General features: G+C 42.5%; 1 protein-coding gene across 6 annotated transcripts in view; it reads left to right on the top strand.

The window, feature by feature from the left end:
* Positions 1-16,704, top strand: part of LOC131955886 (golgin subfamily A member 4) — a 53,218-nt gene that overhangs the window by 12,543 nt on the left and 23,971 nt on the right. For all 6 annotated transcript variants that reach the window (XR_009388911.1, XR_009388914.1, XR_009388913.1 and 3 more), the window contains exons 8-19: positions 88-267; positions 2,645-2,833; positions 4,825-4,931; positions 5,088-5,236; positions 7,641-7,882; positions 8,980-9,141; positions 10,304-10,459; positions 11,576-11,722; positions 12,243-12,404; positions 14,936-15,082; positions 15,563-15,724; positions 16,417-16,496. Coding sequence is in view for 2 of the 6 variants with exons in the window: in XM_059320200.1 (XP_059176183.1) it covers positions 88-267; positions 2,645-2,833; positions 4,825-4,931; positions 5,088-5,236; positions 7,641-7,882; positions 8,980-9,141; positions 10,304-10,459; positions 11,576-11,722; positions 12,243-12,404; positions 14,936-15,082; positions 15,563-15,724; positions 16,417-16,496 (1,883 nt within the window). In the remaining 4 variants the exon portion in view is untranslated. The remainder of the gene's footprint in view (positions 1-87; positions 268-2,644; positions 2,834-4,824; positions 4,932-5,087; positions 5,237-7,640; positions 7,883-8,979; positions 9,142-10,303; positions 10,460-11,575; positions 11,723-12,242; positions 12,405-14,935; positions 15,083-15,562; positions 15,725-16,416; positions 16,497-16,704) is intronic.

Genomic DNA, 16,704 nt, shown 5'->3' with positions numbered 1-16,704 from the left:
CCTTACAATAACCACCTCATGACCTGACTGACCTGTGACCTTGACCTGAGCAGCCATCTTGTGAACTGACCTGCTTGTCTTTGAAAGACCAAGGCCCAGGAGGTGGAGCGCCAGCTGAAGAGAGAGAAGGAGAAGACGAGGCTGCTGGAGCAGAAGGTGAAGGAGCTGAGGGAGGAGAACCTCCAGCTGAGGCTGGCCCTGCCTGAGCAGGAGGACATCAGCTACCACATTCCTGGTGGGCGACACAGGTGGCCAGATCAAAGGCTGGTAGGTCACACCAATCTCCAAACTCACCCAATGCCTAATGCATTGGTTACATAATGACACAATCACCCATTACATGTTTAAATCATCACATGACTGTATAACTTACCCCTCAACATGTTTTAAGCATTCACCATATCACCACATCACCCCTACCTGGCTACTCACCACATCACCACTCACCTGGCTACTCACCACATCACCACTTCACCACATCACCACTCACCTGGCTACTCACCACATCACCACTTCACCACATCACCACTCACCTGGCTACTCACCACATCACAACATCACCTGGCTACTCACCACATCACCACCCACCTGGCTACTCACCACATCACCACCCACCTGGCTACTCACCACATCACCTGGCTACTCACCACATCATCACTCACCTGGCTACTCACCACATCACCACATCACCTGGCTACTCACCACATCACCACATCACCTGGCTACTCACCACATCACCACTCACCTGGCTACTCACCACATCACCACATCACCTGGCTACTCACCACATCACCATTCACCTGGCTACTCACCACATCACCACTCACCTGGCTACTCACCACATCACCACATCACCACTCACCTGTCTACTCACCACATCACCACTCACCTGTCTACTCACCACATCAACACTCACCTGGCTACCAACCACTCATCTGGCTACTCACCACATCACCATTCACCTGGCTACTCACCACATCACCACTCACCTGGCTACTCACCACATCACCACATCACCTGGCTACTCACCACATCACCACAGCACCTGGCTACTCACCACATCACCATTCACCTGGCTACTCACCACATCACCATTCACCTGGCTACTCACCACATCACCACCCACCTGGCTACTCACCACATCACCACATCACCTGGCTACTCACCACATCACCACTCACCTGGCTACCAACCACTCACCTGGCTACTCACCACATCACCACATCATCTGGCTACTCACCACCCACCTGGCTACTCACCACATCACCATTCACCTGGCTACTCACCACATCACCACATCACCTGGCTACTCACCACATCACCACATCACCTGGCTACTCACCACATCACCATTCACCTGGCTACTCACCACATCACCACATCACCTGGCTACTCACCACATCACCACATCACCTGGCTACTCACCACATCACCTGTCTACTCACCACATCACCACATCACCTGGCTACTCACCACATCACCACATCACCTGTCTACTCACCACATCACCACATCACCTGGCTACTCACCACATCACCTGGCTACTCACCACATCACCTGTCTACTCACCACATCACCACTCACCTGGCTACTCACCACATCACCACCCACCTGGCTACTCACCACATCACCACATCACCTGGCTACTCACCACATCACCATTCACCTGGCTACTCACCACATCACCTGTCTACTCACCACATCACCACTCACCTGGCTACTCACCACATCAACACTCACCTGGCTACCAACCACTCACCTGGCTACTCACCACATCACCATTCACCTGGCTACTCACCACATCACCACTCACCTGGCTACTCACCACATCACCACATCACCTGGCTACTCACCACATCACCACTCACCTGGCTACTCACCACATCACCACATCACCTGGCTACTCACCACATCACCACATCACCACTCACCTGGCTACTCACCACTCACCTGGCTACTCACCACATCACCTGGCTACTCACCACATCACCACATCACCTGGCTACTCACCACTCACCTGGCTACTCACCACAACACCACTCACCTGGCTACTCACCACATCACCACATCACCTGGCTACTCACCACATCACCTGGCTACTCACCACATCACCTGTCTACTCACCACATCACCACTCACCTGGCTACTCACCACATCACCACCCACCTGGCTACTCACCACATCACCACATCACCTGGCTACTCACCACATCACCATTCACCTGGCTACTCACCACATCACCTGTCTACTCACCACATCACCACTCACCTGGCTACTCACCACATCAACACTCACCTGGCTACCAACCACTCACCTGGCTACTCACCACATCACCATTCACCTGGCTACTCACCACATCACCACTCACCTGGCTACTCACCACATCACCACATCACCTGGCTACTCACCACATCACCACTCACCTGGCTACTCACCACATCACCACATCACCTGGCTACTCACCACATCACCACATCACCACTCACCTGGCTACTCACCACTCACCTGGCTACTCACCACATCACCTGGCTACTCACCACATCACCACATCACCTGGCTACTCACCACTCACCTGGCTACTCACCACAACACCACTCACCTGGCTACTCACCACATCACCACTCACCTGATCACTGACCCCCAGCCTGAGTTGAATGAAGTCCTGAAAGAGCTTGACCTAGAAGGACTGTGTGAGGACGACTACAGTAGAGAATCACTTCTGGTGTACCTGTGGTCAGACAGGAAGGTCCTGCAACAAAAGGTCAAACAGTGGGACCTTTACCTCACACAGTTGGACTTGACTGATTGTGGGGATAGTTTAGCCAATCTACAGGTAACTTGTACAGTGGGGATAGTTTAGCCAATCTACAGGTAACTTGTACAGTGGGGATAGTTTAGTCAATCTACAGGTAACTTGTATGGGGATAGTTTAGCCAATCTACAGGTAACTTGTACAGTAGGGATAGTTTAGTCAATCTACAGGTCAGTAGCGTAGCGAGGGGGGGGGGGGGGAAATGGGTTGGAAAGATAAATTGAAAGGTTGAGGGGGGGGGGGTGCAAATCGAAATCTCAAGGGGGGGTGCAAATCGAAAAGTTTATCCCTGGGCGCCGGGATTGGTGGCTACGTCTCTGCTACAGGTAACTTGTACAGTGGGGATAGTTTAGCCAATATACATGTAGCTGGTGTATTGTGGGTATAAAATGCTGACAATGTCCCCTTGATATGAATGTAGCTGGTGTATTGTGGGTATAAAATGTTGACAATGTCCCCATGATATGAATGTAGCTGATGTATTGTGGGTATAAAATGCTGACAATGTCCCCTTGATATGAATGTAGCTGGTGTATTGTGGGTATAAAATGTTGACAATGTCCCCATGATATGAATGTAGCTGATGTATTGTGGGTATAAAATGCTGACAATGTCCCCTTGATATGAATGTAGCTGGTGTATTGTGGGTATAAAATGTTGACAATGTCCCCATGATATGAATGTAGCTGATGTATTGTGGGTATAAAATGCTGACAATGTCCCCTTGATGTAGCTGGTGTACTGTGGGTACAAAATGCTGACAATGTCCCCTTGATATGAATGTAGCTGGTGTATTGTGGGTATAAAATGCTGACAATGTCCCCTTGATATGAATGTAGCTAGTGTATTGTGGGTATAAAATGCTGACAATGTCCCCTTGATATGAATGTAGCTGGTGTATTGTGGGTATAAAATGCTGACAATGTCCCCTTGATGTAGCTGGTGTATTGTGGGTATAAAATGCTGACAATGTCCCCTTGATATGAATGTAGCTGGTGTATTGTGGGTATAAAATGCTGACAATGTCCCATTGATGTAGCTGATGTATTGTGGGTATAAAATGCTGACAATGTCCCCTTGATGTAGCTGGTGTATTGTGGGTATAAAATGCTGACAATGTACCAATGATATGAATGTAGCTGGTGTATTGTGGGTATAAAATGCTGACAATGTCCCCTTGATATGAATGTAGCTAGTGTATTGTGGGTATAAAATGCTGACAATGTCCCCTTGATATGAATGTAGCTGGTGTATTGTGGGTATAAAATGCTGACAATGTCCCCTTGATATGAATGTAGCTAGTGTATTGTGGGTATAAAATGCTGACAATGTCCCATTGATGTAGCTGATGTATTGTGGGTATAAAATGCTGACAATGTCCCAATGATATGATTGTAGCTGCTGTATTGTGGGTATAAAATGCTGACAATGTCCCCTTGATATGAATGTAGCTGGTGTATTGTGGGTATAAAATGCTGACAATGTCCCCTTGATATAAATGTAGCTAGTGTATTGTGGGTATAAAATGCTGACAATGTCCCCTTGATGTAGCTGGTGTATTGTGGGTATAAAATGCTGACAATGTCCCCATGATATGAATGTAGCTGGTGTATTGTGGGTATAAAATGCTGACAATGTCCCAATGATATGAATGTAGCTAGTGTATTGTGGGTATAAAATGCTGACAATGTCCCCTTGATGTAGCTGGTGTATTGTGGGTATAAAATGCTGACAATGTCCCCATGATATGAATGTAGCTGGTGTATTGTGGTTATAAAATGCTGACAATGTCCCCTTGATATGAATGTAGCTAGTGTATTGTGGGTATAAAATGCTGACAATGTCCCATTGATGTAGCTGGTGTATTGTGGGTATAAAATGCTGACAATGTCCCCTTGATATGAATGTAGCTGGTGTATTGTGGGTATAAAATGCTGACAATGTCCCCTTGATATGAATGTAGCTGGTGTATTGTGGGTATAAAATGCTGACAATATCCCCTTGATATGAAGGCAGCTGTAGCCATGAGCAGAGAATGTGAGACCAGGCTGGAACATACAGAAGAGAAATGTGAAGATGTGAGTGCTGAGAGGATTGCTTCAGAACAGATCTACAAACAGTAAGTCCAGCTTGCACCAGCTGATACAAAGCTCACACTTGACACACTAGTCTAAACATTCTTGTCTCACTGACATGTGACATGCCTCTAACAACACATGACACACACCCCACAACACACAACAGATGTTTGTGATCACACACTCTGATCACACAGGCAGCTGACTGAGCTAGTGAAAGAGAAACACAGCACGCTGGCTCGTCTATCCACTATGGAGGATCTAATGGCAGCTCTGAAGGCAGAAAATGATTCTCTGCGCCATGCGCTGCACAACACAAGTGGCAACCTGCAGGCACCAGACAGAGGTAGGTCTCTCAGTTTACTTGTCAACACCATATCAACTGCTGCATTTTAATGGCTACAATTTTAGTACCTTTTTTAAACTAAAATTTGTTATTTATATTCTTTTGAATAAATAGGTTACAAATGTGGCATCTGAAGTTTCAAACTTTGCCTGTACGAATGCTTGCTTTGATTACCATTAATAATAATAAAAAAAATTGTTTTCAGAACCCAGATATTAAAATTGATAATTTCACTGTAACATAGAACATTCACCAAATGTTACAACTGTTGTAGAACATTCACCAAATGTTACAACTGTTGTAGAACATTCACCAAATGTTACAACTGTTGTAGAACATTCACCAAATGTTACAACTGTTGTAGAACATTCACCAAATGTTACAACTGTTGTAGAACATTCACCAAATGTTACAACTGTTGTAGAACATTCACCAAATGTTACAACTGTTGTAGAACATTCACCAAATGTTTCAACTGCTGTAGAACATTCACCAAATGTTACAACTGTTGTAGAACATTCACCAAATGTTACAACTGTTGTAGAACATTCACCAAATGTTACAACTGTTGTAGAACATTCACCAAATGTTACAACTGTTGTAGAACATTCACCAAATGTTACAACTGTTGTAGAACATTCACCAAATGTTACAACTGTTGTAGAACATTCACCAAATGTTACAACTGTTGTAGAACATTCACCAAATGTTACAACTGTTGTAGAACATTCACCAAATGTTACAACTGTTGTAGAACATTCACCAAATGTTACAACTGTTGTAGAACATTTACCAAATGTTACAACTGTTGTAGAACATTCACCAAATGTTACAACTGTTGTAGAACATTCACCAAATGTTACAACTGTTGTAGAACATTCACCAAATGTTACAACTGTTGTAGAACATTCACCAAATGTTACAACTGTTGTAGAACATTCACCAAATGTTACAACTGTTGTAGAACATTCACCAAATGTTACAACTGTTGTAGAACATTCACCAAATGTTACAACTGTTGTAGAACATTCACCAAATGTTACAACTGTTGTAGAACATTCACCAAATGTTACAACTGTTGTAGAACATTTACCAAATGTTACAACTGTTGTAGAACATTCACCAAATGTTACAACTGTTGTAGAACATTCACCAAATGTTACAACTGTTGTAGAACATTCACCAAATGTTACAACTGTTGTAGAACATTCACCAAATGTTACAACTGTTGTAGAACATTCACCAAATGTTACAACTGTTGTAGAACATTCACCAAATGTTACAACTGTTGTAGAACATTCACCAAATGTTACAACTGTTGTAGAACATTCACCAAATGTTACAACTGTTGTAGAACATTCACCAAATGTTACAACTGTTGTAGAACATTCACCAAATGTTACAACTGTTGTAGAACATTCACCAAATGTTACAACTGTTGTAGAACATTCACCAAATGTTACAACTGTTGTAGAACATTCACCAAATGTTACAACTGTTGTAGAACATTCACCAAATGTTACAACTGTTGTAGAACATTCACCAAATGTTACAACTGTTGTAGAACATTCACCAAATGTTACAACTGTTGTAGAACATTCACCAAATGTTACAACTGTTGTAGAACATTCACCAAATGTTACAACTGTTGTAGAACATTCACCAAATGTTACAACTGTTGTAGAACATTCACCAAATGTTTCAACTGTTGTAGAACATTCCCCAAATGTTACAACTGTTGTAGAACATTCACCAAATGTTACAACTGTTGTAGAACATTCACCAAATGTTACAACTGTTGTAGAACATTCACCAAATGTTACAACTGTTGTAGAACATTCACCAAATGTTACAACTGTTGTAGAACATTCACCAAATGTTACAACTGTTGTAGAACATTCACCAAATGTTACAACTGTTGTAGAACATTCACCAAATGTTACTACTGTTGTAGAACATTCACCAAATGTTACAACTGTTGTAGAACATTCACCAAATGTTACAACTGTTGTAGAACATTCACCAAATGTTACAACTGTTGTAGAACATTCACCAAATGTTTCAACTGTTGTAGAACATTCCCCAAATGTTACAACTGTTGTAGAACATTCACCAAATGTTACAACTGTTGTAGAACATTCACCAAATGTTTCAACTGTTGTAGAACATTCCCCAAATGTTACAACTGTTGTAGAACATTCACCAAATGTTACAACTGTTGTAGAACATTCACCAAATGTTACAACTGTTGTAGAACATTCACCAAATGTTACAACTGTTGTAGAACATTCACCAAATGTTACAACTGTTGTAGAACATTCACCAAATGTTACAACTGTTGTAGAACATTCACCAAATGTTACAACTGTTGTAGAACATTCACCAAATGTTACTACTGTTGTAGAACAACTCCAGCTGCTGCAAGCTGACGTGTCAAACAAGGAGGCAAAGCTGGGCCAACTGTCCAGAAAACACACAGCGCTAGAGCTAGAGCTGGCCACAGTACAGAGCCAGCTGGGTCTGCGAGACAAAGAGCTGAGTCAAGCTCTGTCTGAGCTCAGCCTGGCCAACTGTACTGCAGCAGCTCCACCTCTTGTGGACGATCAGGACCTCAAGGAGCAGAGGATTAGGTCACTAGTACTTGAGGTATCTGTAGTCAACTTACTTGATCTTTACAGTGGAAGTTATAGGGTGTTTGGTCTTTACAGTTTCATGTGGAAGTTATAGGGTGTTTGATATTTACAGTTTTGCGTGAAGTTAAAAGATTTTTTTGTTTCCAATGTTCTTGTGTAAAGTTAAAAGATTCTTGATGTTTCCAGTGTTCTTGTGTAAAGTTAAAAGATTCTTGATGTTTCCAATGTTCTTGTGTGACGTTAAAAGATTCTTGATGTTTCCAATGTTCTTGTGTAAAGTTAAAAGATTCTTGATGTTTCCAATGTTCTTGTGTAAAGTTAAAATCCAATGTTCTTGTGTAAAGTTAAAAGATTCTTGATGTTTCCAATGTTCTTGTGTAAAGTTAAAAGATTCTTGATGTTCTTGTGTGAAGTTAAAAGATTTTTGATGTTTAGAATATTCTTGTGTAAATTAAAAAGATTCTTGATGTATCCAATATTCTTGTGTAAAGTTAAAAGATTCTTGATGTTCTTGTGTGAAGTTAAAAGATTTTTGATGTTTAGAATATTCTTGTGTAAATTAAAAAGATTCTTGATGTATCCAATATTCTTGTGTAAAGTTAAAAGATTCTTGATGTTTCCAATGTTCTTGTGTAAAGTTAAAATCCAATGTTCTTGTGTAAAGTTAAAAGATTCTTGATGTTTCCAATGTTCTTGTGTAAAGTTAAAAGATTCTTGATGTTCTTGTGTGAAGTTAAAAGATTTTTGATGTTTAGAATATTCTTGTGTAAATTAAAAAGATTCTTGATGTATCCAATATTCTTGTGTAAAGTTAAAAGATTCTTGATGTTCTTGTGTGAAGTTAAAAGATTTTTGATGTTTAGAATATTCTTGTGTAAATTAAAAAGATTCTTGATGTATCCAATATTCTTGTGTAAAGTTAAAAGATTCTTGATGTTTCCAATGTTCTTGTGTAAAGTTAAAATCCAATGTTCTTGTGTAAAGTTAAAAGATTCTTGATGTTTCCAATGTTCTTGTGTAAAGTTAAAATCCAATGTTCTTGTGTAAAGTTAAAAGATTCTTGATGTTCTTGTGTAAAGTTAAAAGATTCTTGATGTTCTTGTGTGAAAGGTTGCTGGCCTGAGGGAGGAGCTAAGCTGTGTGACAGAGCGCAACAAGTCCATGCAGGGTGACAAGCTCAGGCTGGAAGCTGAGCTAGAGGACCTCAGGCTACAGCTCAGATCTGCACAGAGGTTGGCCAGAGACCAGGAGCTTAGCTCCAGCAGACTGGAGGTTAGGTCATTACATGTGTGGGGGTTAGGTCATTAAAGGTGCTGGTAAGGTCATTACAGGTGTGGGGGTTAGGTCATTACAGGTGTGGAGGTTAGCTCATTAAACGTGGAGGTTAGCTCATTAAACGTGGGGGTTAGGTCATTACAGGTGGGAGTTAGGTCATTACAGGTGTGGGGGTTAGGTCATTACAGGTGTGGAGGTTAGCTCATTAAACGTGGAGGTTAGGTCATTACAGGTGAGAGTTAGGTCATTACAGGTGTGGGGGTTAGGTCATTACAGGTGTGGAGGTTAGCTCATTAAACGTGGGGGTTAGGTCATTACCACAGGTGGGAGTTAGGTCATCACAGGTGTGGGGGTTAGGTCATTAGAGATGGGGGTTAGGTCATTACAGGTCTGGGGGTTAGGTCATTACATGTGTGGGGGTTAGGTCATTACATGTGTGGGGGCTAGGTCATTACAGGTCTGGGGGGGGGTTGGTTAGGTCATTACAGGTGTGAGGGTTAGGTCATTACAGGTCTAGGGGTTAGGTCATTACAGGTGGGGGTTAGATTATTACAGGTCTGGGGGTTAGGTTATTCTAGGCATGGGGATTAGGTCATTCTAGGCATGGGGATTAGGTATTCTAGGCATGGGGATTAGGTTATTCTAGGCATGGGGATTAGGCCATTACAGGCATAAGGGTAAGGTCATTACAGGCTGGTGATTAGGTCATTACAGGGCTAGTTAGGTCATCAAAGGGCTGGTGGTTATATCATTACAGGGTTGGTGGTTGGTCTACATGAGACCATTTAACCCATGTGAACCCACATGAGTCCCATTGAGTCAATTTGAGGCCCATTGAATCCATTTGAGGCCCATTGAGTCCATTAAGTCCACGTGAGACCCACATGAGACCCATTGAGTCCATGTGAGACCCATTGAGTCCAGTGTTTCTTCCGGACTTTTTTCTCCAGGGGGGGGGGGGGGGGAGTCAACATTTTCCGGGGGGGAGGGGGGCGGACACTAGTAAAAGTATGTGTTTACTACATAAATTCCATCTCGTTCGGGGGGTGGGGGGGTGTGTGTGGTGGTAGACTTTCTTCAGGGGTGTAACCCCCCCCCCCTCCCCCAAATAGATGCCTGGAAGAAACTCTGATTGAGTCCATGTGACCCATTATTCCAGAAACAGCACATAGAAGAGCTGGAGCAAGAAGTTGAAGAAAAAAGTGCTGAGCTCATCAAACTTACCACTCAACTGTCAGCAGCAGAGTTGTCACTGTCAACTGCCAGGTCTGACCTGTCACAGCAACACAAGACAACACAAGATCTGCTGACACAGGTTTGTTGTATTTGATGGTGTAGGTTTGTTGTATTTGTTGGTGTAGGTTTGTTGTATTTGTTGGTGTAGGTTTGTTGTATTTGATGATGTAGGTTTGTTGTATTTGTTGGTGTAGGTTTGTTGTATTTGTTGGTGTAGGTTTGTTGTATTTGATGGTGTAGGTTTGTTGTATTTGATGGTGTAGGTTTGTTGTATTTGTTGGTGTAGGTTTGTTGTATTTGTTGGTGTAGGTTTGTTGTATTTGTTGGTGTAGGTTTGTTGTATTTGTTGGTGTAGGTTTGTTGTATTTGTTGGTGTAGGTTTGTTGTATTTGATGGTGTAGGTTTGTTGTATTTGATGGTGTAGGTTTGGTGTATTTGTTGGTGTAGGTTTGTTGTATTTGTTGGTGTAGGTTTGTTGTATTTGTTGGTGTAGGTTTGTTGTATTTGATGGTGTAGGTTTGTTGTATTTGTTGGTGTAGGTTTGGTGTATTTGTTGGTGTAGGTTTGTTGTATTTGTTGGTGTAGGTTTGTTGTATTTGTTGGTGTAGGTTTGTTGTATTTGTTGGTGTAGGTTTGTTGTATTTGTTGGTGTAGGTTTGTTGTATTTGATGGTGTAGGTTTGTTGTATTTGTTGGTGTAGGTTTGTTGTATTTGTTGGTGTAGGTTTGTTGTATTTGTTGGTGTAGGTTTGTTGTATTTGTTGGTGTAGGTTTGTTGTATTTGTTGGTGTAGGTTTGTTGTATTTGATGGTGTAGGTTTGTTGTATTTGATGGTGTAGGTTTGTTGTATTTGTTGGTGTAGGTTTGTTGTATTTGTTGGTGTAGGTTTGTTGTATTTGTTGGTGTAGGTTTGTTGTATTTGTTGGTGTAGGTTTGTTGTATTTGTTGGTGTAGGTTTGTTGTATTTGGTGGTGTAGGTTTGTTGTATTTGATGATGTAGGTTTGTTGTATTTGATGGTGTAGGTTTGTTGTATTTGTTGGTGTAGGTTTGTTGTATTTGATGGTGTAGGTTTGTTGTATTTGTTGGTGTAGGTTTGTTGTATTTGATGGTGTAGGTTTGTTGTATTTGTTGGTGTAGGTTTGTTCCAGACACTAAAACAATGTCCACTCTAGCAATGTGTGGATGTATCCCACAGATAGAAACCTGCCAGAAACAGTTACAAGAAAGATACCACCTGCTGGAGGAGCTGACCACAAGGGAGGCTGACCAGCTTGACCAGTTCAACCTGCTCAAAGACAGACTTGATGTGCTGATGTTTGGACTGTCAAACAAAGAGGAGGAGGTTGTTGAAAACTTCTTGTCACCCGTAGTTGTTGTTGGCCTCACTCTCAGCTGTTTATCTCACTCTCAGCTGTTTATCTCACTCTCAGCTGTTTATCTCACTCTCAGCTGTTTATCTCACTCTCAGCTGTTTATCCCACTCTCAGCTGTTTATCCCACTCTCAGCTGTTTATCTCACTCTCAGCTGTTTATCTCACTCTCAGCTGTTTATCCCACTCTCAGCTGTTTATCTCACTCTCAGCTGTTTATCTCACTCTCAGCTGTTTATCTCACTCTCAGCTGTTTATCTCACTCTCAGCTGTTTATCTCACTCTCAGCTGTTTATCCCACTCTCAGCTGTTTATCTCACTCTCAGCTGTTTATCTCACTCTCAGCTGTTTATCTCACTCTCAGTTCTTTATCCCACTCTTTTATTTTAGTTTCAGGATTGGTAAAATGTAGGAATTGCTTTTCAATTTTCATTTTTCACGTGATGTGACATTGTGTCACCTTACTTTGTGACTGTCCACTTGTTGACACAGGTCAAGCTTGTCCACCTCCAGCTACACCTGGCACAAGAGAAGATCACAGCACTAGAAGAGAAACTTGGAGATAAGGGTCAGGGGTCAGAGGTCAAGTTGGCCTCAAATCTTAGACTGAGTCAAGTTGAGGCTGAGAAGGAGGAACTCAACACACAATTGTTGGTCAGTTACCTTCTTGTGGTCATCAGTTACCTTCTTGTGGTCATCAGTTACCTTCTTGTGGTCATCAGTTACCTTCTTGTGGTCATCAGTTACCTTGTGGTCATCAGTTACCTTGTGGTCATCAGTTACCTTGTGTTCATCAGTTACCTTCTTGTGGTCATCAGTTACCTTCTTGTGGTCATCAGTTACCTTCTTGTGGTCATCAGTTACCTTCTTGTGGTCATCAGTTACCTTCTTGTGGTCATCAGTTACCTTCTTGTGGTCATCAGTTACCTTGTGGTCATCAGTTACCTTCTTGTGGTCATCAGTTACCTTCTTGTGGTCATCAGTTACCTTCTTGTGGTCATCAGTTACCTTCTTGTGGTCATCAGTTACCTTCTTGTGGTCATCAGTTACCTTCTTGTGGTCATCAGTTACCTTCTTGTGGTCATCAGTTACCTTCTTGTGGTCATCAGTTACCTTCTTGTGGTCATCAGTTACCTTCTTGTGGTCATCAGTTACCTTCTTGTGGTCATCAGTTACCTTCTTGTGGTCATCAGTTACCTTCTTGTGGTCATCAGTTACCTTCTTGTGGTCATCAGTTACCTTCTTGTGGTCATCAGTTACCTTGTGGTCATCAGTTACCTTGTGGTCATCAGTTACCTTCTTGTGGTCATCAGTTACCTTCTTGTGGTCATCAGTTACCTTGTGGTCATCAGTTACCTTCTTGTGGTCATTAGTTACCTTCTTGTGGTCATCAGTTACCTTCTTGTGGTCATCAGTTACCTTGTGGTCATCAGTTACCTTCTTGTGGTCATTAGTTACCTTCTTGTGGTCATCAGTTACCTTCTTGTGGTCATCAGTTACCTTCTTGTGGTCATCAGTTACCTTCTTGTGGTCATCAGTTACCTTGTGGTCATCAGTTACCTTGTGGTCATCAGTTACCTTCTTGTGGTCATCAGTTACCTTCTTGTGGTAATCAGTTACCTTCTTGTGGTCATCAATTATCATCACACACCACCATTGTTTACTGTAAGACCACCACACACCACCATTGTTTACTGTAAGACCACCACACACCACCATTGTTTACTGTAAGACCACCACACAGCACCATTGTTGTTTACTGTAAGACCACCACACACACCATTGTTGTTTACTGTAAGACCACCACACACCACCATTGTTGTTTACTGTAAGACCACCACACACCACCATTGTTGTTTACTGTAAGACCACCACACACCACCATTGTTGTTTACTGTAAGACCACCACACACCATTGTTGTTTACTGTAAGACCACCACACACCACCATTGTTGTTTACTGTAAGACCACCACACCACCATTGTTTACTGTAAGACCACCACACACCATTGTTGTTTACTGTAAGACCACCACACACCACCATTGTTTACTGTAAGACCACCACACACCATTGTTGTTTACTGTAAGACCACCACATAGCACCATTGTTGTTTACTGTAAGACCACCACACACCATTGTTGTTTACTGTAAGACCACCACACACCACCATTGTTGTTTACTGTAAGACCACCACACACCACCATTGTTGTTTACTGTAAGACCACCACACAGCACCATTGTTGTTTACTGTAAGACCACCACACACCATTGTTGTTTACTGTAAGACCACCACACACCACCATTGTTGTTTACTGTAAGACCACCACACACCACCATTGTTGTTTACTGTAAGACCACCACACAGCACCATTGTTGTTTACTGTAAGACCACCACACACACCACCATTGTTTACTGTAAGACCACCACACACCACCATTGTTGTTTACTGTAAGACCACCACACACCACCATTGTTTACTGTAAGACCACCACACACCACCATTGTTTACTGTAAGACCACCACACAGCACCATTGTTGTTTACTGTAAGACCACCACACACCACCATTGTTGTTTACTGTAAGACCACCACACACCACCATTGTTTACTGTAAGACCACCACACACCACCATTGTTTACTGTAAGACCACCACACACCACCATTGTTGTTTACTGTAAGACCACCACACAGCACCATTGTTGTTTACTGTAAGACCACCACACACCATTGTTTACTGTAAGACCACCACACAGCACCATTGTTTACTGTAAGACCACCACACAGCACCATTGTTGTTTACTGTAAGACCACCACACACACAATTGTTTACTGTAAGACCACCACACACCATTGTTGTTTACTGTAAGACCACCACACACCATTGTTGTTTACTGTAAGACCACCACACAGCACCATTGTTTACTGTAAGACCACCACACACCATTGTTGTTTACTGTAAGACCACCACACACCATTGTTGTTTACTGTAAGACCACCACACACCACCATTGTTGTTTACTGTAAGACCACCACACACCATTGTTGTTTACTGTAAGACCACCACACACCACCATTGTTTACTGTAAGACCACCACACACCACCATTGTTGTTTACTGTAAGACCACCACACAGCACCATTGTTTACTGTAAGACCACTAAGATTTGACACCATGTGTCTGCAGCAAGCCATGCATGCATCAGTCAGCTGTCAGCAACAAGTTCAAAGTGTAACCATGGAGATGAACAAAACAAAGATGGAGGCCACAACTTCCTTGGCTGAAAAAGTACAGATAGCCAGTGAGAAATCTCTACTGGAGAGGAGGGTTAAGGTGTGTGGGTTTTTTAGTGGGGGAGGGGTTGGGTGTGGGTTTTATTTGAGAGGAGGTGGGATAGGCCTATAGGCTTTGTATAAGAGGGGGGGGGTCTGGCACATTAGTTTTATTTGAGGGGGGGGGGGGGGGTCAGACATTAGTTTTATTTGGGAGGGGGGGAGGGGTAAGACATTGGTTTTGTTTGAGAAGGGGTGGGGGATCAGTCATATAGTAATATAGGTTAATTTAAGGGGGGGGGGTCAGACATTGGTTTTGTTTGAGAGAGGGGGGTCAGTCATATAGGTTTAATTTAAGGGGGGGGGGGGTCAGACATTGGTTTCATTTGGGAGGAGGGGGGGGAGGCCAGGCATATAAGTTTTGTTTGAGAGGGGTCAAGTATATCAAGAATACTGAAAACAAGGTTATTGGAAAGAGCAAAAAGTTTTATTGAATGTTGAAACACATTGTATGCCCATTGACAAATTTCCTGTCTTTCAGACTCTTGAAGAAGAAAAAAATTTGGCCAGGACAGAAAAAATGGCTTGCCAGGTTGACTTGGGTCACTTGGAGGGAAGTTTACACCAGGTCCTGGCTAGGCTGGAGGGAGAAACCAATGCTGACAATGTGTTGCTTGCTGCAGAGGACCCCTCCACTCAGAAGGTAGGACCCTGCCCTGACTAATGCTGTTGTTCTATTCTATAAGACAGGGCTGTCCTAGCCTATAAGACAGGGCTGTCATAGCCTATAAGACAGGGCTGTCCTAGCCTATAAGACAGGGCTGTCCTAGCCTATAATACAGGGCTGTCCTAGCCTATAAGACAGGGCTGTCCTACCCTATAAGACAGGGCTGTCCTAGCCTATAAGACAGGGCTGTCCTAGCCTATAAGACAGGGCTGTCCTAGCCTATAAGACAGGGCTGTCCTAGCCTATAAGACAGGGCTGTCCTAGCCTATAAGACAGGGCTGTCCTAGCCTATAAGACAGGGCTGTCCTAGCCTATAAGACAGGACTGTCCTAGCCTATAAGACAGGGCTGTCCTAGCCTATAAGACAGGGCTGTCCTAGCCTATAAGACAGGGCTGTCCTAGCCTATAAGACAGGGCGTGTCCCAATAGTTTACAACAAACCTCTATGTCCACCCACTAAACTGTACTGTAGCAACATGACCATTATTTTTTCTCTCTCACTAAACTGTATTTTTCTCTCTCACTAAACTGTACTGTAGCAACATGACAATCATTTTTTCTCTCTCACTAAACTGTATTGTAGCAACATGACCATTATTTTTCTCTCTATGTCAAAATTACCGTGTTATATCTAGATTTGTTATGCCTAGATTTTAATCTTTACTCAGCTGATGAATGAACTCCAAAAATCTAAAGTATTAATTCTGGCCAAAGATAAAGAGACTGAAATGATGGTACAAAAAATAAGGTAAGCTGTACATTGTTACACAAATCTGCAGGTGCACATGGAAATACAGAAAACTGACCACAGATCTATACAGATAACTGACCACATGTCTATACAGATAATTGACCACATGTCTATACAGATAATGGACCACATGTCTATACAGATAACTGACCACATGTCTATACAGATAACCGACTACATGTCTATACAGATAACTGACCACAAG

Source organism: Physella acuta, unplaced genomic scaffold, assembly GCF_028476545.2.
Source record: "Physella acuta isolate Inbredline_101_S28 unplaced genomic scaffold, ASM2847654v3 ptg000079l, whole genome shotgun sequence".
Taxonomy (NCBI): domain Eukaryota; kingdom Metazoa; phylum Mollusca; class Gastropoda; family Physidae; genus Physella; species Physella acuta.
Note: the sequence above shows the minus strand (reverse complement) of the source record. Positions and strands in the feature narration are given on the sequence as shown.